Below are 25,916 nucleotides of genomic sequence, written 5' to 3' on the forward strand. Positions count from 1 at the left end.
TCGCCTCAAACTAAAGTTTGATCTAGGATATGCTAAGCAATTCTCAACGTTTTGGAAAGTACCTTCCTGGATATTCTGACTCTCCAAATTGTTCTTATTATGCTTTAAAAGGGAGGGGCTGGGGGTGTAAATTAGACGATTCAATGTTTCATTCGATACATGAGTGATCATTAGTCAAATATAATGGTCACTCATTGACATCTTTGGGGTCAATACTTGTATGACCACTTGAAGTCGATACATATTATGTATTATTATTGAAATTGCAGCAAAGGATTGAGCTGAGATATCATAGATGATACATCTCACACTATTCACGGGGGAAAAAAAGAAAATGAAACGGTGGTGACGAACGAAAGACGACGGACATGTTGTAATGACTATGCATGGTTATGCAAAAATATCCTTAGACATCTTCCTCTGAGAATGTTATGATATACGGCGCTCCATAACAGGCAAATTCAATATACGTTATGTGCGAATCACAGTGCGTCGTGTTCTTTTCCACAAGTCCGGTCCACGGTCAGCTGATAAGCTACACAGAGAAGATAATCCACATTCGGAGCAGTAGCCAGTATTATTGTAATCTGTTCTACTATCTACGTTAATTACGATGATAAGTGCAAGAGGAGGCCGGCGAGAATTCCACTGTTATTTCACGTAAAATGGGTTCTTTCGTTACAAACCGAACTCCTGCCGTTTAATATGATGTAAGGATTCGAATATGCAGAAACACCAAAGCATGATGTTCAAACAAAGTTGGAATGCAGCACGACTTGTTATCAAACATGACAAGAATATTTAATTGTTAGACCTAATGTTATACTAGCCTATGTTAGCCGTATAGTAAGTCTCACTATGACCATGTTAAGAAAGGTTAGGCCTAACTTGTAATGTAACTTGGGCTTAAGTAACAGTTAGATTAGGCCCTTACCAGTGGGATAGGTTTTGCTTAGAATTACATTAATATTAGGATTATGAGCCTAGGTCTACTCCCATCAGACCTAAGCCAACAATTGATACGATAATTTTAATGAGGGAAAGGGTGATATTGTACTAGGCCAAGAGTCATAAATATACATAGTGGTTGACTATGACAAGTATGGTTAAGGCTTCATAATTGACACACCTTCGTAGTTGACACACCTTCAAATATTACTAGCAGCAATACAGCAGGCAACCTAAAATTTTTGCAGTCAAGCAGAGTTACATATTTCATGAGTTTGAATCCATTTCAGGTATATGCTGATCAATTTTTTTTTATTAAGCTTTTAACACCTCCCCCCCCCCCACAGTTTTGCACAACCTCTTGGCATTTGGAAATTTAATCACCAAAAGTACCGCAATATAATACCTCTACTCTCTGGGACCTCACCTGTCTGAGCTTAGCGGCTCAGAGCATAATAAACAGCATCCAAAGTCATGGATGTATACTTAGGCCTACACTTCAGTTAGCTTATCAACGAATGTGTCAATTAAGGGGTATGAAAGAACTTAACACAGCGGTTACAGGCCACGAAACCGAAGGTCTGCGAGACCGAAGGTCCGCGAGACCGAAATTATAAAGGCTGTGGCTATTCTTACGACGAGTCGTAATAATTATAAACTATTCTTACGACAAAGGCAAATTCAAGCGCAGTAAAGTAAATAAAGCAACTGCGCATGTAGTAGGGGTACCCCTAAACATAACCCTAAACCTCAATCCTAACCCTTACCCTAACTCTAACCGAAAATTATTGTTTCTCCTCGTCGTAAAAATAGTACTCCTGGTCATGAAAATAGCAACTGTGCATGCGTAGTAGGGAATTATTCTTACGACTAGTCGTAACAATAGCCACTTTGAATTATAAAAGCTCTGCAACCCTGAATATTATATATATTTGGAACAAATAGCGGAACCCAAGCTTAACCAAAATTCAGTCTTATAAAATATATATATTTTTAATGTAAAAAATTGATGTACAAAAAGTGCAAATTATTAAGGGAAATAAAATGCAAATGTCAACAAAGTATTCAACATTTGACGAGAATATAGTCAAAGTTTTACCTTGAGAAGCTGAAAATATATAATTTTCACTTTTTGATAGCGTCCTTTGTCATACGATCACAATATCCCCTTTGAGTCTAAAATTACTTGTCCATGGCTAGAACCATGCAAGCCTAGACCCTCAGCAAAACTTGGAGCAAGCCTACAGTAGCTGGATGGATTTTGTGAAAGGAAAGTAAGCACTCATAGCCAACTGGTAATTTATGTACTTTCTGTGGTTGGGTGTTAATTCAAGGTATTTTATTACTTTCACAAAGAAGTTTGTTTCTTGCCATTAACAAACACAGTTAAATGCAGACTAAAGTGCAGTTTTGATTAATTCTTTGAAACATTGAATACTGATCCTATCCATCATATGAATAGTTGGCAGTCCGAGAAACCTCACAAACATTGAGCTGTATATTTGTAATTTGTCTATGATTCGTTGTTTATGTTATTACAGGCATACATAAATGCACTATACTTCAAAGCCATAAATTATGTACATTATTTTATACTGCATTACTTGGCAAGCCAATTCGTATTGTGAAACTTGCACTGTATTCAGAAAATCCTGGCTGCGGCAACACATTTATGAAAAAGATAGCCAATAAAAAAAGAAAAAATATTTTGTTGATGTTTGGCAGGAAGTACTGGATTTATGCCAATAAATATTGCCATTTAAAATGTCACTGTGAGGTGCTGTGTACATCCGTCAAGTGTAAATACACGGAAGAATTTTATGAATCAACCTATATAGAAAAAGAATGTTAAGTTGTCAAGCTTTGAATTATTCTATTGGTAAGTTTTGTAGCTTCAATGCAGCCAATCCAAAAAGCTGTTTTAGATGTAAATTTTTTGGGGAAGTCAGACGACTATTCCTGGTGGAAGAGTATCCATTGCTTTTGGACCGACACAGAACCTCACCACTCCCCCTATTACTCATTTCATCTTCCTTTGTGTTTCTCGTAACGGTGATACAGTATATATTATACTAATCATCAGAACTAATTTGTGACCAATTATTTTCTAAGTGATGGACTTTTTTTTTCTTTTCTTTTTTTCAGTCTTTTCAGATACAGAGTTTAGTCACCAATTTTTAAACTTTGCCGGAAGTCAGAGCACATTTTCTTAACAATATATATGTCATGGAAAATGATATAATCCCAGCTTTTGCTGATTTAGACTTTCGGCTCCCCGACATCAGCATTCAGCAGTTGGTGTCATGGGGAGCCTCCTGCTGTATGATGTTTGGCGGTATCGTACCGTTCATACCTCAGTACATGGAGATCAAACGCACAGATAACGGCGAAGGATTCTCAACGCACGTCTGTCTCGTGCTCCTAGCCGCTAGCACGTTGAGGATTCTATTTTGGTGAGATTCCCGGTTTACATGTTTTGCCAAGACCTGGATACAATTTTTATAACATGTACATGTGTACTTGGATGAGGAGGAGTAGGAGTGACTGTTTCTCACTTGTACCCTGTAGCATTTAAAGCCCCATTAAATATTCCATTATAAACATGATAAACAACTAACTCTGCAATTGTTTTGGGTACTATTGTGCAGTTAATAATCACACAATTATGACGATGCACCTCCCCCCACCCTCCCCCCTCCCAAAAGTTTGACCCATTCACAGAGATTGAGCCAATGGAAACATTCAAACCAAAAGAAAGGTGTTCCATTCTTTGTTATTGTTTTGGTCGAGATGACAGCATGCGTCCGATTAATGTTTTCATATTAGACCAAAATAATAACCGGACACATTTGTTTTGGTTTTAATATTTTAGTTGCACGATCTCTCTGGGAATGGGCCAAAATCATTGTGTTTGTGTGTATTTACAACCCAATAGTACTGGAAAAAGACAGTCAAGATTGAATTAAAAATTGGGCTTTAAAGAGATCTGTGTTGTAGCAATCATGTGGTTGCTCGCCTTATAGTGGAGGTAGTATCAACAACAATGATAATAATAATAATAATAATAATAAATGATCAATAATGAGCACATATCCACTCCGCTGAGCAATCAGAATTGCAGATATAGAAGGTATACATATCTCAATTATAATGAATAGGTTCTTTACAATCTGTAGTGCATCCAGCTTAATGTATTTTGTAAGTTGATTTCATCGGCATTTTCAATCTGGACTTGCATATAGTCCATGCTTATGTATTGCACATTGAACAGACCTCACTAACACAACATAACTTCAGTTCACAGACACAATATTTAGACAGGTGTTCTTTTGCAGAGAAGTGCATGAAACATCCAAAAGTCAATAACTGAGGTGGCTATGTTAATGATAAATTTAATAAATTTTTTTTAAAGGAATTTCATCAGCAAACTGAGGGAAATTGCTATCATTTTGTCTATAGTGAAGATGGGATGTTTCATACACAATAAAGCTATGTACTCTTCACTATCTGCAATAGATTTTACAACTTTTTTTATTTTATGGATTCATAGTGACTATTTCTGAATTAGATGTTGTGTGTACCAGAGTGTTGCAGCATGCTATGGGAGATTCCCCCAGGGGACCCTTAGACATGGCACAATCTAGTACCTCAGGAACAACTAATAAATTGTGTACACTGGGCTGTGGGTGAGACAGCATAGAATTTCACAATTTTTAGTCACTGGCTAGAAAATGAAAGTCCTGTGCCCATAAAATCCACTGGCGTAAAATCAAATGCCCAAGTTGGCATTTCCTTGAATACAGCACATATCAGTTACTGCACAGGCTTGTAGGGAACAGTCCAATAATATTTCCCTGAATATAGCACATATCAGTTACTGTTCAGGCTCGTAGGGAACAGTCCAATAATATTTGCTGATAACAAACGGACGTACAGGGTGTTCGTCAGGTACGGAAATCATGCAGCTGCATGCTCGACGATCATTTCCAGACTAATATTGCTTTATGTTCGACTGTCTACCGACTGAAGAGTGCAAGTGCCTTCTATTTATTCTTGCAAAATGAGGAAAACTGATGGCATTTAGCCGGTAAATAGCATGAATTTCGAGGCCTGTCTAGAAATGTTACCGGTGAACAGGAGTTAACTGTTTGTAAAGTCATGTGAGAAAGAGTTCTTTATAGCTAATACATAACCACTGTATAGTCCTTCATCTTTAACTGTTCATTGCAGCAAAAAAGCCCAAAAAGGAAATTTCTACCTATTCTTCATTGTATCTAAATATCCTCCTCCTTTGTCTTGATATTTGTCGACAGGTTTGGCCACCCATTCGAGTTGCCCCTTCTTGCCCAAAGTATCATCATGTTTGTAACCATGATGGCCCTGATTCGTCTATGTACCAACGTCCGTGCCTTGAACGAAATTTCAACAGTCAAAAGAGTATTCACTGGTTTGTATTTACTTCTTTGCCTTTTGCTTGATTTCATGAAATGGGTTTTTTGTTCAGAAATAGTGGAAAAAGTGAGCCCAAACTAAAAACAAATATCACAATTTGCCAATTGTGTAAACAGCTGTACATTTCAGAGCTTATGTTTGTTACTCTTTGAATCAAATGTATTGCCTTTATCCTGTGGCTAATATTTTATATTTGAGGTTAATTCAGCATAGCAAATGTAAGCAATGAAAGTTAGACTAGGGGGAAGCACTGGATGTCTGGGATGTCCGGTCCAGGGGATAATCTAATCCGGCTGGATATCCAGACCAGTGGATAATCCGGCCCGGATTATGAACAAGTGTCAGGTTCCAGCTGGACCTGGCAAAAATATAATTTTTTTTGAAAATCTGCCTGGAATTTCCAGGAATTAATAGATAAAAAAAAAACTTCTTATTACAGAAAGATATAGTTCAACATAATAAATTATTTTAAAAATATGCAATTTTTAAGCTACTGTTTGAATAAGTTATCGAGTTAAGTATCAAACTAAATTAGAGGCAACTAGTCTTAACAAAATGAAATTTTTATCTAGTATGTCTTAAAAAAAATTCATTTTTAAAGTGGAAATCTTTGTGGTAGCCTGAACCAGCTTAAACAAAAGTATTGCAGTTAAACGTAACCACAGACCTTCCTTAACTGTTTCATTATTCCATTACCCCATTAGTTTATCCATTTGGGGTTTTTCGTTTGGTAGGCATGCATCTTTTCTTAACAGCAAACATGGATTCAACTTTTTTCCATTATCTTTTTTGGAGACTCATTCTAATAATCCCATTGAACATATATATTCAATTTTTTTTTCTTTTTCATTTTTCAAGTCTTCCTGCCCATTCTAGCCAGAGCTTAAAGTCTAATTCTTGATAAAGCTTTCTTCAGTCAATTTCACTACATGAATCATGTCACAAATTTATGTCAAACTTATGATCAATGAGATAATTTTTTCCCAGCAAATACAGTAACAATTGCCACTAAGGAATGTAAACAATAAATCAGGGCAAAAATTTTAAACATTTGTCAGATCGTCTTAGATGACCAGACTTCTGTTTAAAATCCAACATGAGCCTGTGAGAATGTCCTCCTACGGTGTACATATCGGTCGTTCTGTGTTATTTTTCTATATATTTCTTCGGACAACCAAATTTGCTCTTCGGACAACAAACGAGTAAGACCTGCTTGTCTGAGGGACAACTTGAAAACCTTGCCCTGATGAATGAAAATCTAATTGCCCTTTTTATTTGCTACAAGTTTGAGTTGTGTTGCAACAAAAAATTAAGAAAGAGGAGCCTCAACTATAATATCTCCGTTTTTAATATCTGCCGATATCAGATACTGTATATTATCTGTATAGTTTTCTGTTAATAGTTTCATTTTCGCGTGACAAAATCTGGTCTTGCCGGATTTCTTTCATTAAAGTACAGATTTCGTTGTCACTCTACTGCTTTTAAGTTTCGCGTTATTATTTTGTGATTTAAGGGAACCTGTTTCTCCATGCCATGTGGGAGTTCATGTGTCTAATTACCCAATCCCCATGTTTTGTCTTTCTTTGATTGAAGTAGAGAAAATGCTTTGATACTCTCATGATGGTATAGCATGATTCTTGAAGATGACACAAACCTTTGCCTTCTAGTATCTTATCAGTATTTAAGGGAACCCATATCTCCATGCCAACTGGGAACTCATCAGTCTAACCATCCAATTCCCCTTTTTATTTTTCGTCATATTTTTTCATCAACTCTTTGTAATCAGAGACAGACTCAATCGTCGTAAACACTAAAAGTCTGGTATCACTCACATCTCCAATGATGTTCTCAATGCAAACATATATTTACATATATACTTATACAATGCTTCTCTCTTTATGGGCATTAGGTGTTTAGAAGAAAATAATAAATTAATGCGTTTGTGTCTGAATGAACTAAAGGCTGGCCTTCGGCAGAATGTTAGTTTCGATGCGGGATTGTCCAAGAAGAAAGAAAAAAAATTATAAAAAAAATAAATATATTAATGTGTCATATGAGACCATAACATTCTTAATGTTGTCCCATAGAGCTTTGCATTCATTGCATTCATCTGAGGAACTGACAGGTCTAATGCTTTGTGTATTAGACTTTGCCCTTGGATCATGAAGCCCTCTTCCTTCTTACCCCCCCCCCCACCCTCATCACTCACCTACACACCCAAGTACCATAGCTGTTCTTTTGTATAACTTCACTGTTGTAGGCTTATTGTAATACTCTCATTCTAAATACTGTTGTCTCAAGGATTTTATTACTGAATTCCATGTACTTCTTATTTTTTCTTACAAAATTGTCTCCATAACAACACATTCAGTAGAACATGATGCATAGTTGTGTGTCATGGCCATACCAGTTGTCATGGAGACATATAGGATGTTATCTTGCAGATTCCATTTTTCCACTTATTACAAGTGGAAAGCTAGCAGGTTCATTAAAATTAACATATCTGTAGGAAATTCTCATCTAACAGTGAAAACCAAAATTGCCTGGCACGGTTCTTACGCTTGAAATACTTAGCAAGGTATACTTTACAGTGTGTGTGTGTGTCGGTGTGGGTGTTTGTGCATTTTCAAGAGTTTAATTAGCAAAATGAGAATCTTATGAGGTTTTTTTCTTTTTCTTTAGATTTACAGTTAGTTTCAAGCTAAATGCTCTCTAGAGTGACTTTACACACTTTATAATGTCTGTATTTATCTTTGAAGGTCACTTACCTCAAATATAAAATTTTCTTTGCTTTAACACTCGGAGCAGATAAGAAAGTATTCCTTTCGGTTCTCAGAGATACACTGTGTGTGATATCCCATGCGTTTATCTTCTTTGTTTAAACACACTTGAGAACTTTGTTCTGTTTGTGTGTAAAGCTATGCTGTTTATGCCAAGTGCTGGTGGAATTGAATCTTCTGAACAAGGGACAGGATGAGAAATGGGGCGGGGGGGGGGGGGAGGGAAGAGTTGCGGTGAGGAACCAAATTCATTCTTATAGGACCTGTTGCTTCATGAATATGTTTAGGTCAAACTCAGAGATATCGTTTATCAGTTTTCTTGGTTAAAAGTTAAAAAAAGGCTTATTTCACTGTTTAATTTGGTCATTTAGATCAATTTTTGCCCATCATCTTAACTTTCCTCAATTCAATGAGACACTAAAACTACACGTGACCAGTCAAATGATATCAAAGATTACGTTCAAATGCTTGTATCTCGTTGTATAGTTGATTTGTAAGTAGACATTGTAAATGACAACTTCTTCTGTATCTCCTATGGTTTATTGCCAAATGAATGTCTTCCATATTTGTCTTGTGGCTACATTTACAGAATGAAGATCAAATACTGGGAAATGGCGGGGTAAAATTTAGCACATTTGTCTAATCTTATTCGTAAAGGAAGCAGCTTTTTATGTTGGTTTTGATTCCACTTAATACTTATTAATATAAATATATCACTGCATATTTATGCAAATAGCAGTTCTTAGGTATGCCAAGCATTGCCACTAACAGCCATAACGTGGAATATTAATACTGCAAATATATGTTCATTTGTATCAATCTCAATACTTACAGCATCTCATCAGCTCCATTTCCATTGCAACTCATTTGGCTTCTAAAGTTAGATTTTATTTTGTAATGATCTTAAAATTTAGTATTAAAAGCATCTTTATTCAGAGTACTTATAAAGAAGCTTGTCTTTGTATGTATGCATGAACGGTACTGTACAGTATAGTTAGGTAGTATTGTATAGTACAAACAGAACAGTACTGTATGGTACAGCACTGTACAGTACTGTACCATATAATACACTATGTAGTATAGAATGTTAGTGCTGTACAATACAGTACTGTTTTGTAATGTTCTGTATTGTACAGTACTGTTCTGTATTGTACAGTACTGTTCTGTATCGTACAGTACTGTTCTGTTCTGTTTTGTACAGTACTGTATTGTACAGTTCTGTATTGCACAGAACTGTTCTGTGTTCTACAGTACTGTTCTGTATTCTACAGTACTGTTCTGTATTCTACAGTACTGTTCTGTATTCTACAGTACTGTTCTGTATTCTACAGTACTGTTCTGTATTCTACAGTTCAATGCAGTAATACACAGTACTGTATTGTACAATACAGTACTGTTCTGCATTGTACAGTACTGTTCTGTATTGTACAGTACTGTACAATGCAGAACAGTACTGTTCTGTATTCTACAGTACTGTTCTGTATTCTACAGTACTGTTCTGTATTCTACAGTTCAATGCAGTAATACACAGTTTTGTATTGTACAATACAGTACATTATTTCATCATCAAAATCACTAATCTCCACATACTATTTTCATTGCATGCAAGCATCTTGGATAGTTCAAAGTTCAAATTTCAAACATGAACTATATAGATATATATGCCATTGTGTAATCCTGTGTGGGTCATCAATTACCTATATATCCATCATTGTGGTCAATTGACCGTTGAAGGGGGGAAGGGGCATAAATCCACCATATCCCACCCCTTCCCAAGATCCTTGGATTGGTGAAAGCCACTTTCATACAAGCTCTATTGTAATTTATAAAAGCATATGGAGTAAGAGAGAGGAAAGCTGAGATATAAGTCTTATGCTCTATCAAATAAGCTATCCAAATCTAAGTGGTAATATGATAACTTTTGATCAAATGGTTTGTACAAATGGATGTATTATATTACATAAAAGAAAGAACTGAAGAAAATGTGGGATTTGCTGTTTAGTTTGTTGATTTAAAAGGTATTTTGTTCTCTTCTTCCTCCAAATCTCCTCTCAGTTTCTTAAATCAGTGTATTTATATTTAGATGATCGATGGTGAGGCATATTTTTAAGCACTTTGTCTGGATTAACATTTTGTCTGGAAAATAGTACAGCAAAGGGTAGCAGACAATAACTCCCTAAGGTTTGAAGATTCAATCGTTCACTAATACGTAGATGTAGAGCAAATACTTTAATATAGTATACCTATACTGTAGGTTACAGCATGTTGTAACTCGAGTTCATCAGGTTGTCTGATGATCACCGTGAGGCGTGAAACTCGAGTTACAACATGCTGTAAGTTACAGTATCTAGGTATACTATATTATATAACTATATATATATATATTACTATATATATATATATTTATATATATATATATATATATATATATATATATATATATATATATATATATATATATATACATATATATTGTTGGTGGTGACACACAATGTCAAAATACCGGATACTACTGAATGATTCATATCGAGGGAAACTTTCAGGAAATGTAGGTACAATTCCTTGTCGATAAAGTCTGGATTGTTGTTATAAATATGAAATAATATTACACACGTATAAATACCTTTATTTTCATTGTTTGCAACTTGTGATTAGCAAGTTTATATTTTTTGGCTCTCAGCAAGAGCCATCCCTGACGTAGGTAAATTTCTAACCAATGTCTGTTTTTTGTCTTTAATAACTTTCCATGTTTCTATCTTGTTTATAGAGTACTAGAGTTCTCTAGTGTTGTGAACTTACTTTCACAATGTTGCTGTGATTTTCACCGACATAAGCTGACTAAATCATTGTGGTAGTTTAAACCAAATGCTACACTAACCTTTGTTAACATTGAAGCTCTGATCTGAAGTAGCTTAGAATTCTGACCTTTTTGAATGAAAAACAAAACCAATGGTGCTCTTCAGGCACGCCCCAAAAAATCAACAAAGGGCGCTGTCTTACCGGTCCTAGATAGTTTTACAAAACTTGACAAGTTCCAGTCTCTGACTGCAGATCATCTCAGTATTATGAGTTGATCGTTATTAGCATACAGCTACATTTTTACTACTTCACAAAGAGATTTTTGAAAAAATATTTTCAAAGTTTCAAGTCGAGAAAACAGTTCTTAGCACCTTATCCTGTGTTTCCAAAATGTTTTTTGTTCGACGAAACTGAAATAGTGGAACCATGGAATAGTCAATCAGTTAGTACGTCATTATGCAAGTCCATCCGGCATTTTTGTGTACCAGTGAGCACTTCATGCGATTGTGTGAACTTTGATTCAGAGATCTGTTAAAAAGTATAGATTTACACAAATTAGGACCGATATGACAGCCGCCATCTGTAGAAACGCTCCATTGAGTTTGTTTACCGATTCAGAAATGTCCGATTCCCTCTGTTTAAGTCTTCTTACTCACGTCAAAAAATTATCACGTAAAATAACTAAAATTCGCAGTGCCGTTAACCAAATTGAGATTAAAGCACTTTTGCTGTATCCTAGACGCTAACTCTGCAGACAACATGAATGTAATTTGGAGCCGACGAAATTATTAGAAAAGCATGATTTCACTGTTTTATTTTTCTCAACCAGACATGCAACTTGGTGTGAAACTTTAATGTTGCTACTATTGCAAAAGATTTTAAAAATGAAAATGACTAAATACTAGTTAGCATATAATCAAATTGTGAAAATATGAAATTTTAGCAAAAATGGATGAAAAATTGATGTTTGTTGATCAAAATTAATTGGCTTTTTAACGAGAATTGTTGACGAGTTACTTGTTCTAGTAAACTTGTTGTTTGTAGGACCTGAGTTGTAGCCTTCTTCTTACAGTTATTCTTTAGTCTACAGACAAAAAAAAACAAAAAATTTAAAATACTATTCTGTGTATCATTTAGAGGTCCTAATAGATATTTTACACCAGCTTTACTAAACACACTTGGTATAATCTTCTGTTTTTATCTCTCTCTCTCTCTGGTACACTGACCTTTTCTCTCATCTCGGTGTCACTTGGTCCATGTTTTCACTTTTCCAGACAAGCCGTCCTCACCCAGCTCCCACAAGGTCCGTTTCACGGACGGGCATCCCGTGGACCATGTAAGCAGGGCCCCTTCAGAGGTTACTCTGTCTTACTCAATCAGAGGCAAATATTTTACTGGTGGGTCTGCTTTGGGCTGAACATTTTGTATTTTGCTTTTGAATTATTCCTCCACCGTACATACCCTCCCTTTTTTTTTTTTTCACTTTTTCATTTTTTTTTTTTTTGAATTATTGCTCTCCTTTGCCAAAGTTACTGCTACCATATTTAAAATTTGCTGATGCATTGCATTCCTTACATTGGTGAAGTCCAAAATCATTTTTATACATATATTTTTTTAAATTTATTTATTTCTTTTAACATTTTTCCTTGCGATTAAATGTGCATTATAACGTTGTCTGACCAACTCACAACCACTGCTTCCTATCTGGTCTTTCTGCTTTTTGAATATAAATTCAACTTTCATTCTTCAACGCTGGTTTAATTTCATCAACTTCAATTTCATTTCTGATTAAATGTTGTTAATACAGACTTAATACTTTTGATATATGACAAAAACATGTGTCTATCACACTTGAATAGCTTGGCAACTCACTCAAGAAAGGAAAACCCTTTGGACTAAAAATCTTGTTGTGAGTGGAAAAGTGACTTTATGACAAGATTTATTCCTTGATGACTGGGGAAGCATGTAGAGTAAGGATGGTTGCTAGGGTAAATGTGGGGTTTGAGCACCTGGTGTTGTTAATAGATGATACGATATGGAGTACAGAATGCCTTTGAATGTGTGGATACAGTATCCTTGCCCTTGCATGAATTGTACAGTCAAGTCTGGTAAGGTGATTGCTACACAGGCAATGTGCACCTGTTGGATTCTGAGTACCAACATTTTTGCATGCCGGATTCCTTGTGGGGGAGGTATGTGGTCGATTTTGAAGTACATTCATCCATAAAGTTCTCCTTCCCATTGTGTGTTTTTTTTAACCCCGATATGTATTCTTGACAAAATGTCCCTCAGTTTAAATCATTGAGTTAATAGTTAGGATTGTATGAGCTCCCTTCTCCCCCCCCCCATTCAACTCCCTAATGTAGGAAGGATTGAAAAATTACCCCAAAAAAGGATGGAATTTTATCTCAGTTATATCCAGTTCAAGTCCCTTCTCTTATAATGATGGCCATAATAATTCTTTCAATGAGAACAAGGTGGTCTTCTTTTCTTTTTTTTTAACCGTTGAGGGAGCTATTCAATATGTTGCAGGATGATGTCTTCTTTAGGCTTGCTCAAGTCTTCTGCCTAGTGTTTGAAGAAACATTGAAACCGAAATTTACTTGAATTGGATATGCTTTCGCTTAGCATTTTGTTGGGGGAAATTTGTCATCACAAGTTACACTATCACATCTAGGCCAATGATGAACTCTGGGTTTCATCTCATTCAAGGAAAAGAGAGAACTTGTATTAATGTTTTGTTTCGTTAGTTGGTTGTTTAGGTTTCATTTCATTGCTAGTGTATACCTACAAAGTGACAAATGATGTCTACATCTTTGACCGTGCCAGCGTAATGAAGTAGTTACCATTAGTCGTACCCAAACACTGTGCATCACAATGAGTGAATGCACATGCTTTTAGAAACTTTACACAGCATTTATGCAAGTTTTGTCTTTACATCCTCAACCCCATTCTCATGACAATGGAAAAGATCACTTCTGTTTGACATTAACTTTAGCGAGATTAATTTTTTTCCTGAGCTTACTTGACGTAGACCACCCATTTCATAATTTATAAGTTTTGAATTAGTAATTTATTATTTGCATAACTGCCTTGGGATGGGGGAGGAGTAGGAAAGGAGCTGAAAGGGAAGGGAGAATTAAAAAAAAAAATCAGAAAGGTGTACGTAGCATCTTTAAGTGACATTTTTACAGTATCCAAAGTTGGACACCGAGTCTGCTGAAGAAAGGTTGGGTTGGACACAATCTGTAGTGTTCTGCATTTCACACAGTAGGCTCCGCTAGTCTGCAGAAATAACCTTTATTGTTTGGTATTGATTCAGCCTTGTTGCAGTGGATTATCTCGCTTTCTATCTTTAGACTCGATGACAATGCCTTAGCGATCTCACCCACACTTTTACCATTTGATCGTCTTAAAACTGGAGAACATCAGAGCTCAGAAGAACTCCAGTGGGCTGGCAATAGGGAGGGGAGTTGCGCAGTGGCGGAGCTAGGGGTATTGGTCAGGGGGGTTCGAGAATGGTCTGTAAGGGCGCTTTCGACACTATCTAAGCGGAGCGCCACCACAGGTTGGCGCAGAGCAAACAGAAATTTTTTGAGTAAAGATACTTCCTAGATTGCCGGAAATGACCCTTTCCGGGCCTTGCTAATTGAAAGATAATGTGACAAATGTCAATAGGTAGATGAGAGCGCAATAAAAAAGTCAATAATCGCGAATAAGTAAAAAGTGATAAAAAGCTGAAAAGGGCGCCAGCAGTACATTTGAGTCCGTCAGGGGGGCTTCCCCCCCCCTGACTGTATGGACGCTCCGCCACTGGAGTTGCGGGTGGGGGAGGAGGGATTAGGAAGAAGATAGAGTATGCCTGTTCTATTAGAAAGGTGTATCTCTGTTACCCAAAACCCTCGCTCACCTCAACACTGCCACGTACTGGAATTCTGTTACAAATTTGATATTCAAGGCATTACTTTAAACCTTTCTCAATCATATTAAAAAACAAGATTTATGTCAAGAAAAAAAAGTAATACTCTTAAAAGTAATTGATATTTGATAGTTGAAATAAATGTTTACATTCGTGCATGATTTATTCCTCCCGAAGAAATAGTTTGTCGTGCAGTGTCGGTAGTGATTGGCAACAGTTGAGGTGTCTAAAATATGATTGGTTTTAATAGTGAAATGAATACTGATTGCATGTATAAGTCACAAAATGGAAAACATTCTGTGAACTTTGGTATGGTTTCTACAGCATAAGCAAGCTGTGGTTAAGCCACCACAGAACTAATAGGTACCACAAGTAACCTGCGGGTCCAATGTACAAGGTTCAGTGTATGTTATGTTTATGCTGGGATATTATCAGTTTTCAATTTACAGACGTTTTAATTGTCTCAAATCAGATAAAAAGATCCGAGTCTGAACCTCCAGTAGATTTAAGAAGAATTTAAATAGTTAACTTTGCACTAACAAATGATGATTATTAAAAAGGCTGCAATGCTTTAAAAGTTCATGTGTTACTTTCGAAAGGTGAAATTTATACTTTTGATCAAACAATGACGGGGCCCTCTAAAGTCCAGAAGGATTGACGGTGGTTTGCAACGTCGGTTTTTGTTTACCTGTCAGATACTATAGGACACATGTAAATAGTTACCGTTTCAATAAAAAAAAACGGTCGGTGTGTTATAAACATGCTTCCCTAAGATAAAAGAAAGTGAAGTTATGAAGAAGACTTTAAGATACTTTGGGCGGTAGCATGAGTAGGGTCATTGACCCGTAGTTACTGGTAGCTATTAGGGTGTACATACAGTGCTGAAGAGGGGATATCAGTTGGCTCTAGGCACAGTAGAACGAGAGTGCAGAAGTTGTGAGGAGGCAGGTTAGTCCTTCCCTCATAAATATGCAAGTAGGGTAAGTTGTGGAACGTTAATGTACAGAAAGATCCCTGATGTACACAAACACCAAGCTCTGCTGGTAAAACATGGGTACAGTTCTTACTGATGTTTGGGCTTCCTTTAGCATTCATTTTCTTGGGATTCCTGCTTCTTTTTTTTTCTTTTTGATGAGTTCATGTTTTGAACTTATACCATTACAACTTTTCAATACCCAATCTTGGACAACAACTTGGAATGTTTCATCTGAAATTATTGGAGACTTGGGTTTCATTAACCTGCAATGGATGGATTTTATATATAATTTATCATAATTTGTGGCTAATTTTATTTATTTTATTTTTGGTCTGGTTTTGTGTTTTTCTTCTCTTTTCTTTAGTATTGGTTTTCTTACTGTTTATTTATAATTTACAGTTGCTCCTTTGTTTCTGTTGTTTGGTGGTTTTTCTTACCTTTCTTGAGAAATTGATCAGATTTGTAAAGGAAGCACAAAATTATATTTTTTTGTTTGTAATATCTGTAAAGGGAATGTTCATAGATTTACACATGATATCACATACTGTCATCTGTACAGCAACTATCACAATATACCAAAGGCATTATGTAAAATAGCTAGTTGATAGAATACCTACAATCCATGTCCCTGTTATTCCACTCCTTCATGTTTCACACCACACTGTTACAGTATGTAACATACACACACATAAATAAGCCTGTGTGTGTGTGTATGTTACATACTGTAACATACACATATATATCTGTCTGCATGGCTGATCTGGTTGAAACACTCGATATGTGTTAATATGTCGACCTGGTCGATAGATCAGAGACAAAGTATGTGTCAGTCTGCTTGTACAAGCAGACTCACACATAAAGTACTATGTTAGTCTGGTTTGTTGATCAGACACTGATATTAAGTCTGATTGATTGATCAGATGCACAGATATATTGATCAGTTTACTCTTCAATCAATCAGTAACACATATTTTTAATATGTCAGTTTTTAATTTTTTTATCATACACAAATCAATAAATACAATGCATCTGGGTGATCATACACTGAACTAATGTTGCATCAACAAATATGATGTGATAGGGACTACTTGTGCTACCCTTGAACATTAAATGATGATATCTGATATATATGATGAAATCATATGATGATATATATTATACAGGTGGGGATGGGCCTATTGGTTGAGGTACCAAAGCTTCAGATTGACCTCTCTATGGTAGAATAAGATGCTAGTTTCATGCCATGCTGTGAATGCCCAGTTTGCTTCAAGGCTCCACTGTCGTTGCTTTTCGGTCTCTGCACCAGGATTACTCAGAATATATCCCCCTCAGGATATAGTGTACCTTTCTCTTCTCGATTTAAAAAAAATTCTCTTCTCCCAACCTCTTCCTTTGCACAAAAACCAGCGTGGGATTGTTTTATTATAAGTCACCCAACCTTTGTGGAAGATGTCCCTAATTTTTAACAAAAAGATCGTTAATGAGAATGTGTTAATGTTATATATATGTGACATAGCTTACTTCATGCTGGGTTCAGTCCGTTCGATATTTTTGCTTTCACTGCTGATGTTGTGACAGATTACATAGTTTGTGTCAAATTTCAACAGTGATGCAACACTTAAGCAAACTAAACACACCCACAGTGATACATTACAATTGTATTTGTAAAAAGCAACAATTAAAAAGATAGTGTGACATTAGGCTATTGTGTCTCTCAGTTCATTGATAAAGGTGAATGATTTGCCATTATATGCTAATTAAGTAATTTATGTGGGTGGCAACAGTTACACCCCTCAGTACCATATAAATGCCACTATTGTATGGAGCCAGAGTGTTTTGTGGGTAAAAGCCCATAAATACCCAGGTCTAATGAATTTATGGAATGTTGAGTAAACTTTGTTCTCTAGCTCTAACTGTGGTGTGAAACACTCCCATCCCAGATAGGGAAGAGAGTTCATAAGATTAAAGATAAATATTATGAAGAATAATGCATCAAAAATACAGAGGTGGATTAAAAAAAAACCCTAAAAGAACAGTATAATATACGTATGTTCCCTTGCTTACCTGTCTACTCACAACCTTAGATCTCCCGTTCTACCGTGTCTGGAGTGAACTGGTAGAATGAGTGAACTGCAGTTCATTCTAGAAATGGTAAAGGCGAGAGTGCTGAGATTGTGAAGATACAGGTAAGCTCGTCACTCGTTAATATCCAAACCCGGTAAGTTTTGGGATTTCTTGTTCAAATAAATGGTGAAGAGATACACGTAAGTGTCATTGTTGCAGAATATGGTTTTCGCAGTTGTTGGCCACTCGCAATTCAGTTCCTTCTTTTGTCCCTTCTCTATCTCTCTGGCTCTCTCTATTTCGCTGTAAATTAAGGGTCTAAGCTAGGCAGAAATGTGGAAAAATTGTGAATTTTGGAGAGATATTTGTTTGTGCAAGTGACTCAACTTATTGGGTTCAGTTTTGTTGGTCAACATAATAATAAATAATAATAATAAATGAACTTATAAAGCGCTAAAATCTACGAAGTATTCAATAGCGCTGTACAACTCTAATAGAACGCCAACTTGAAAAAACATAAATACTTTGATCGGAAATAGACATTGCATTTTGCAGTACATGCCTCATAAAATATTAATAGTCATTAATACTATGAAGCAAGCACATACTGTACCCTGTGCCTCACAAATTGTAAAGCTATGCCACTGCACAGTAACTGGTTACCTAAAATAACTAAAGCAAACACTTTCATTGGTGATATATTGATGATCAAGCTTTATGCCATAACAGCAATATTACAATATTTGTAAAGTCTGTATTAAGCAACCAAGCAATCGCAATATTTTCAAATGTTGATTTTTGTTCACGTGACCTTGTTTTGTTTATGCTTAGGTAAATGTCAAACAATTAAAACAGCTGTCAAAAATTAACATATGAGAAACAAAAAGATGAAATGTCATTGTTACTAATGATGACATTTTAAATAAAATCATTGCTCGTGACTTCTATATCATTACAGATAATTTATTTGTTTCTTACTCATAATTTATTTTTTATAACTGCATGATAGAATAAAAGATGGCAACAAATGCTGGCATAATCATTAATTTTGGTCAAAGGGAAATGGAAAGAGAACTTAATGTTCAAGTTTTAGAATTGGGAGTGCATTGGGGGGGGGGGGGGTGGACTGGATAGTGAGAGGGCATTGTATGGGTAACGTTGTCTATTTGTGGTTAATGCTACTACATCTGATAAATTTAGATAAATGAAAGAAGCAGAATGGCAAAGTAGATTTTAGCATGGGAGGCCATTTATTATTTAAAAGATCTAAAATCTGCTGAACATTATTGCAAGTTGCAAGTACATACAATTACCCATTGTTTTCACTATTTGCGCACAGATTTGACTGAAGAGAAGGTTAAATGTTCCCCTCACCCCATCTCTCTCCCCTTTGGCCCGCCCCTTTGGATTAAATCAATTGCACATGTATCATAAGGTGCCCTGCGTATGGTTCAGTTCATATCTACAAGAGTGAACTGCACCATGTGAACCGTAACATTGAAATGACTTTAACATCAAGACAAGTGGATGATCACTTGTGTCCAATGAAATTTATGTCAAGAACTTGGCTCCATTTTGATAAAAATTGCCAATGTCTATGCCCTTATGTCTTTTGTGCGATTTTTTTATGGTTCGAAAAAAGCGAGACAATTATATTTTAACGGGTGGTTGTGTATTGCACAAGAGTGTGGCAATACATGATGTGATGTTGAACTATATCAAAAAGTTTATTCAGAGTTAAATATGTCGAACAAAAAAATGACCTTTTGTTCGATCCTAGTAAATGGTTTGTGTTTTTCAAAACAGTGAATAGGATTTTAAAGCAAACGTTATCTGTTTTCACTAAATCGCTATAAAATAAATGAAAAGAGTAAAAAATAATCAATAGATTGCACTAATACTTGCCACCAAAATATTTTTAAAAAAAATCACCATTGCTTATTTTTACCTCATTCATGCCTGATACAGAATCAATATTTTACGCTCAATTTTGATGGAGTAGTTTCCACCTCTGCTATCAATTATGGAAAAACAAAGCACTATGAGAGCTATGCTGTAGCACGTGCTTCTATAAAAAGTACTCAAGACAGTTTTATTTTTGTCAGGTCGTGGGTTTGGTTCGTCCCAGACGTGATCATTATTACTAATTAGAAACTCCCCAGAAAGAAAAGTGTGGCAAATTTTAAATTTTAGTCATTCATAATTCTCTAATTCCCATTTGTATATTTTGACCAACATTCTGTATGTTCTGAAAATTTTGCTTCAATTTTTCAAACGAATGCAACAAACACAAAATGGTTTTAAACCAAACGAAATAATAAAATATTTCCAAACTTGGTTTGGGCAAAACTTTACTGAGGCAATTTGATAAAGTGGACTAATAAGGTGGACAAAATTTTAAAATAAAAAAAATAATAATATAAAAAAAAACAACAAAAAAACAGTCAGTTCCAGTAAATCTTTGAAAATAACTACTACAGGGTTTTGAAAATAATTTTCTCTTTTTTTTCTCTCACAGATTTTGATCAGAGATACTTCTGGAAGTGGAGCCGATTTATTGATTTTTGTCAATTTATGCTGTTATTTTGTCTCGTATCTGGACTCGTAACCTACGTCTTCATTAATAATGTATATTTCATTGAGGTTCTCGGCTTTTTAGCAGTCTTCATCGAGGCACTCTTAGGCGCTCCTCAATTCTATAGGAATTATCAAAATTTATCAACTCAGGGAATGAGGTACTGTAACATTTCACTCTTTCCTTAACTTTCAGTATTTCTTTGTTTTTTAGAGGGCTTGTAATAGTTTTTTTTATGTTTATTATTGTTTTCGAATCAGTAAGACAAGCAGAATTATATAATAATTTGAATCAAATCATGCGATTCAAGGATGTCAAAGTGAACTTATAAATCTGTTACTGCAGACACCGAAGAGCCATGGAAATTTGTCAAAAATAAAACACAATTTGGTAATTAGCCACAAGTTGGTCAACAAATACAACAGTTTTTGTGATAATTAAGTACAAAGTATCGAAAAAGTGGAAGCACAACATTATATCTTGAACCATACTGTGCTATTTTGCAGTTTTCAAATTGGTGGCAGCTTCCTCTTACAAGAATGTTATGTTATGAAGGATCCCCCCTCCCAACACTAGAGTAATACTCCAACTTAAAATCATATGGGAAAAGTCTTTCCAGGGACTGTTCTCAGCGGTTTATGAAATCTTTATCATCATGCATTGATATTCCTTCAACGGTGACAATATCAAGGATAGTTCCAGACAAACCGTCTGCAAACTTTTAGGACCCCAAACTCAGAATCTTCCATGAGGACTGAGTATCCACCCACAAAATCACTTCGGCATCGATGCTCTGAGTGCATCAGAGCTAGCCTTGGACTATTGACTTGACTTAAAAGAAATCTAAGTTTGACATCCACCGACATGCTCCGCAACTATTGGTAAATTTTCCGTCTGGAAAACCCTCTAACTCCCCCAAAATTTTGTCTGCTAACCCACTGTATGGTCACGCCCCATAGTTTGGGGACTGTTGGGTCTAGACGACATCGTCCAGTGTTTATTAACGTTACAGTGAATCATGAAACTATCCCCTCATTGGTCACTTCCTCCCCGCTTCACCATCCCATTTAGCTTGAAATACCACAATACTGGTAGTTTATATGATTTTTCAGCATATGTTTCTATGGTAATGGTCGTACCATTCAAAATGAAGTCCAGATGGTGCCTTCTTATTTGTTACTGTGTTCACCACATTCTGCTCAGCATCAGTTGTACCTTCCTTTCTTTTTTCTTCTAACCTATTTTTTTTTTTGCTGTTTCCTGCAGCGTACAGATGGTATGTTTCTGGCTATCTGGAGATACTTTTAAGACCGGTTACTTCATCGTCAAGGAAGCTCCGTTACAGTTCACTCTATGCGGAGCTCTCCAAGTAATCATAGACCTCTCGATATTGGCGCAAGTCTTCTATTACAGAAACGGACCCCGCCACAAGACGGTCATAGCCAAGGCTTCCATGTCGGACGAGCATATATCCTGAGAGAAGATCGCGACGAGCTTTCAAGATTTCGAGATTCGGGCTGACCCGAACGCTCCTCTCGCGCTCTTCCCATTCAAAGATTGGATAGAGAGATCTCCAGGGGGCAGTATTAAAGATGGCAGCCAAAGTGGCAAAGAGATGTTGCATTTCGGCCATCGACAGTAAACAGTCTGAGAATGCTGGAGAAAGTTCTTCTTGTTTTTTCCCCCTTTAAGAGTTAATATGACAGTTTTAAGTTTGATCACACTCAGTTGCGATACTGTTTACTTAAATTTGCCGATTTTTTTTATTTTTTTTATTAAATCTCTCATGAAATCATCACTATCAACTTCCTGTCACATATATGTCCTCAATGCTATTTTTATCACACGACCTCATGACAGTAGACCCAAAGGGAATGAGTGGTGGGGGAAGGGAAATGGGGGGGGGGAAAGGTGATTCCTACTGTAGTATGGAGGCTATTATGGAAGGCAGTCTTTCAGAAAAGCCCATTAGGTGGGAATGACACCATGAATTATAAATAGTCGTGTAGAAATTGCCATCGTTGGTTTCCAGAGTAGATGTTAGCCGATGATCAAGAGAACTGTTAAAGGTGCATTTTTCTAATTTCATTTTGCATATTTGATACCTTGATTAATTATTAGTGTGTTTTTCTTTTCTTCTCTTTTTTGGGGGTTGGTGGGGGGGTGGGAGAATTTTCGAAATCTTTGTGACAGTAAAAGAGATTACAAGTATAATTTAACTTTTTCTTGAGATTTCAGTTTCATTGGCTTGACCAAAAGTATAGATGAATTACTTCCTTCCTGGTGAGAATAAATTATTAGATATGTATTGAAAAAATTAATACGATTAGATTAGAGTAATTTGAATGCGGTATCTGATGCAGAGGGAAGGGCAGAGTATAGCATGTTCTCGTGTCAACTGTTCTCATCTTTCCAGTAGATAAAAATCGAAAAAGCTCTCTACGTTTAGTGAAAACTAAAAAAATTGTCGGAAAATTGTACCACCGGCATCGTCATTTCCAACTATCTTGAGACATTTATTTCCGTTTTAGAGAATGTGGTCAGTAGTTTTTGAGTGCAAGTATTTGCAACCCACATGTTGTTGTTTCTTCCTGCATCTTCGTCTTTCTGTCGGTTATAATAACTTTGCACAAATTATAAAGCTCTCTTCAAAACTACTTTGAAATGATTTTTAAGTGAACTTTTCCTTTTGTGCAAGCTGAGGTATTAAAAGCCATTTTCAAGCAATTGCTTGTCAATCCAATTTGGTCTCATATTATTTTATGTATATTCATGGGGTGTGCCTGATAAATGTATGCATTTTGAAGGGTTTCTAAAGAGGGTTAAAACAGTCCTGTAAAATGTTGTGGTGACTTAACTGCACAAAATGTTGTTACCATTGTTGTTACAAGGCCAGTGTTAAGGAGAGGGGGCAGTGAGGGTAATTGAAGGGGTGACTGCTCTGTCCTTAGTCCATAACCCCCTTCTACATTCCAATCTTAATTGCTGCACAAGGATTGCTGCAGTGGGGGGGGGGGAGGAAAAGAAGTGAGTCAAGGGTATTTCTACCAGAAAGGACTTAAATGTTAGTTGTGTTAAGGTCACATACAATTTTTTTTACTAACTAACAACTGACTGTCTCCTGCCGTGCAAAATAATTTGTTATTTTATTGCAATTGGGGTCACAAGAAACATTTGGTATCACAACAAACAGTCCTTCGCCTGTGATTAAAAATAAAAAATCAATCATTTCATTTCAGAGTTACAGCTCGGCAAATTCATATAAAAACTTATTAGCCTCGGTATAAAACAGTGTGTTAGTCACTGGATTGAAACCAAGCTGGTTTGTTGGGAATTTTACTGCATAAGTAGCAAAAGGCTACTGGCTGCAGAAAGAAGCATTTTGAAAGATAATGTTTCCCTTAAGTTTAGGGAAGGGGAATACCAAATTTTCCCCCTCTACATGTTGGTTCTACTCTCTGCTAATTTTGAGAGCCAAACTTCTCAAATTGATGAGACAATAGAAAGTTGTATTGGTTTTGTCATCACGTGCGTTTGTTCCTCACCGCAGTGTACATGAGTGGATTATACTTGTGTAACTTGGTGACGGATCCAGAATCTATGGGAACAGGGCGGCCCGGGAGGCAAGGATCAGTAAATACTGAAATTACTACCAAAGTAACAGTGCATATGAAAATAACTGTATAAAAGATGATAAAATTGGCTTGCACGTGAAAAACGTCCAACTTTTTCCACTATTCATCTTCTGTGTAATAATTGAGTGAAATTATGTTTTTCAGTTAGATTTGTTTTAGTGCTTCAACAATTTCAGATGTGGGGTCCTTGCCCCCCCCCCCTCTAAGTTCCCCTCTGCAACTTCAATACTTATAAGTGACTCCAGTACAATTAATGTGGATTTTATGGATCAGTACACAAAGTCAGTTGATGTATTTAACATTGGCAGCTTTTAACAAAAAGTGCAATAGGTTTTAGGCTTTGGTCAGTTTCTTTTAGTTTTTGGTATTTTCTCTGAATAAAGTTATCTTTTCTTGTAGGGCCAGTTCATCGACATCTCAGTTTACCTTTATAACATTATCATCCCATTACCAATACAATCCTCATGACCGTAACATTTTATCACCCTTCACAGTCCACAGTGTTGATTCGGACTGATGGTCCATACCGTTTGGAATTTTCTTTGATTCACTACTCACTACTAAGTCATTAAATCTCAGAGTGAAAACACACCAATGAGATATTCATGTCAAGGTTTTGTAACAATTTTCAGTTATATCAATATTTGGTAGTTTGCTACTAAAGTTACTGCATACTGAAGCAAGAGATCTTGTTGTAGTGTAGTGTAACTCATTTTATGTGACGATTTATCTAGAGTAGATGGGTTTGCCAACGACCATCGGAACACTCGGGGGTAGTAGTGGGGTACAAAATCATGCTACAGGAGACCATTACAGTTCTATACAATATGATAATACAGTGAACATAGTAATATGCTAAATAGCCATCTGTCAAATATGCTAATTAGTCAGCTTTCAGTGGGTCTCCTATCAAGGAAGTGATAATATATGAATATTCATACTGCACAATGATGTCATTTTTTCATCCTTTAAAAGTCACCTGCATAAATTGGAAAGATTTGCTGTCATGCTTATAAATTTCATATTTACATGTAATTCACATAGCCTTGTATGTCAGTCCCTGCTTGGATAGTCATTTTCATCCCAAACTGTGATACCGAACAGAATGCTGCACTTTTAACATTGTTCATGGCTGATGCTGTATTGTTATATTTTCAAGCACTGCATCTATTGAACCATCTGTGCTGCAATTGAGTTAGTTTGCTAACGGTTTCATGAGAGATGACTTCATTGGATAACACCAGAATTAATAGCAGGGATGTGACGATTGGTTTAAGGAAGCAACTTTGTCCCCTCCCACTCCCCCCTTTTGGGGGGGGGGAAGGTGGAGGAATGGGGTTTGCTAAGGTTTTTTTCCCAATATATCAAGTTTTTTTATCTTGCAAAAATTTACCAAAACTTCACAATCCTCTGCTTTCTTTTCTTTGTTACTGATCAAAGTGTAATTTATTATATATTCCAGTTTTAAATTGAATAAAGTGGTCATACTCTCCATTGACACCTGAAAGTTGCTTTCAAACTTGTCATAAATTTGTGAATTGTTGCATTTAATATTGTTGTTGTTTGTTGCTTCTTTATTTTGTTGTTTGTTTATTTTTTTTGTTTTGTTATGTTTGGTTATGTTTTGTTTGGTTATGTTATGTTTTGTTTGTTGTTTATATATTGTTGTTTGTTGCATTTAATATTGCTTGAATTGGAGTGATTAGAGATAGATAAGACTATTATGTAAGGTGCTCTAGTATGGAAACTGATAGCACTACACCAGATT

The 25,916-nt window shown here is 36.0% G+C and overlaps 1 protein-coding gene across 5 annotated transcripts; it reads left to right on the top strand.

Moving 5' to 3' along the window:
• The first annotated feature begins 553 nt into the window (after positions 1–553).
• On the top strand, positions 554–25,655 carry LOC139959733 (solute carrier family 66 member 2-like). Of its 5 annotated transcripts, none has more exons than XM_071957558.1 (6): positions 554–710; positions 3,103–3,401; positions 5,262–5,395; positions 12,254–12,376; positions 20,457–20,673; positions 21,780–25,655. In XM_071957558.1, the coding sequence occupies exons 2-6, from the start codon at positions 3,175–3,177 to the stop codon at positions 21,988–21,990; spliced, it is 912 nt and encodes a 303-aa protein (XP_071813659.1). In that variant the 5' UTR covers positions 554–710; positions 3,103–3,174; the 3' UTR covers positions 21,991–25,655. The 5 variants fall into 5 exon arrangements, with proteins under 5 accessions (XP_071813659.1, XP_071813690.1, XP_071813666.1 ...); XM_071957565.1 differs by having other exon boundaries at positions 555–710; positions 3,094–3,401; XM_071957572.1 differs by having other exon boundaries at positions 706–846.
• The last annotated feature ends 261 nt before the right edge of the window (positions 25,656–25,916 follow it).

Source organism: Apostichopus japonicus, chromosome 3, assembly GCF_037975245.1.
Source record: "Apostichopus japonicus isolate 1M-3 chromosome 3, ASM3797524v1, whole genome shotgun sequence".
Lineage (NCBI taxonomy): Eukaryota > Metazoa > Echinodermata > Holothuroidea > Aspidochirotida > Stichopodidae > Apostichopus > Apostichopus japonicus.

Excerpts from the sequence above, each read along its gene's own strand:
- LOC139959733 (XM_071957558.1), top strand. The coding sequence starts at position 3,175 with ATGGAAAATGATATAATCCCAGCTTTTGCTGATTTAGACTTTCGGCTC. Across the intron at positions 3,402-5,261 it reads ACGTTGAGGATTCTATTTTG|GTTTGGCCACCCATTCGAGT; the intron begins GTGAGATTCCCG and ends ATTTGTCGACAG. Across the intron at positions 20,674-21,779 it reads TTATCAACTCAGGGAATGAG|CGTACAGATGGTATGTTTCT; the intron begins GTACTGTAACAT and ends TGTTTCCTGCAG.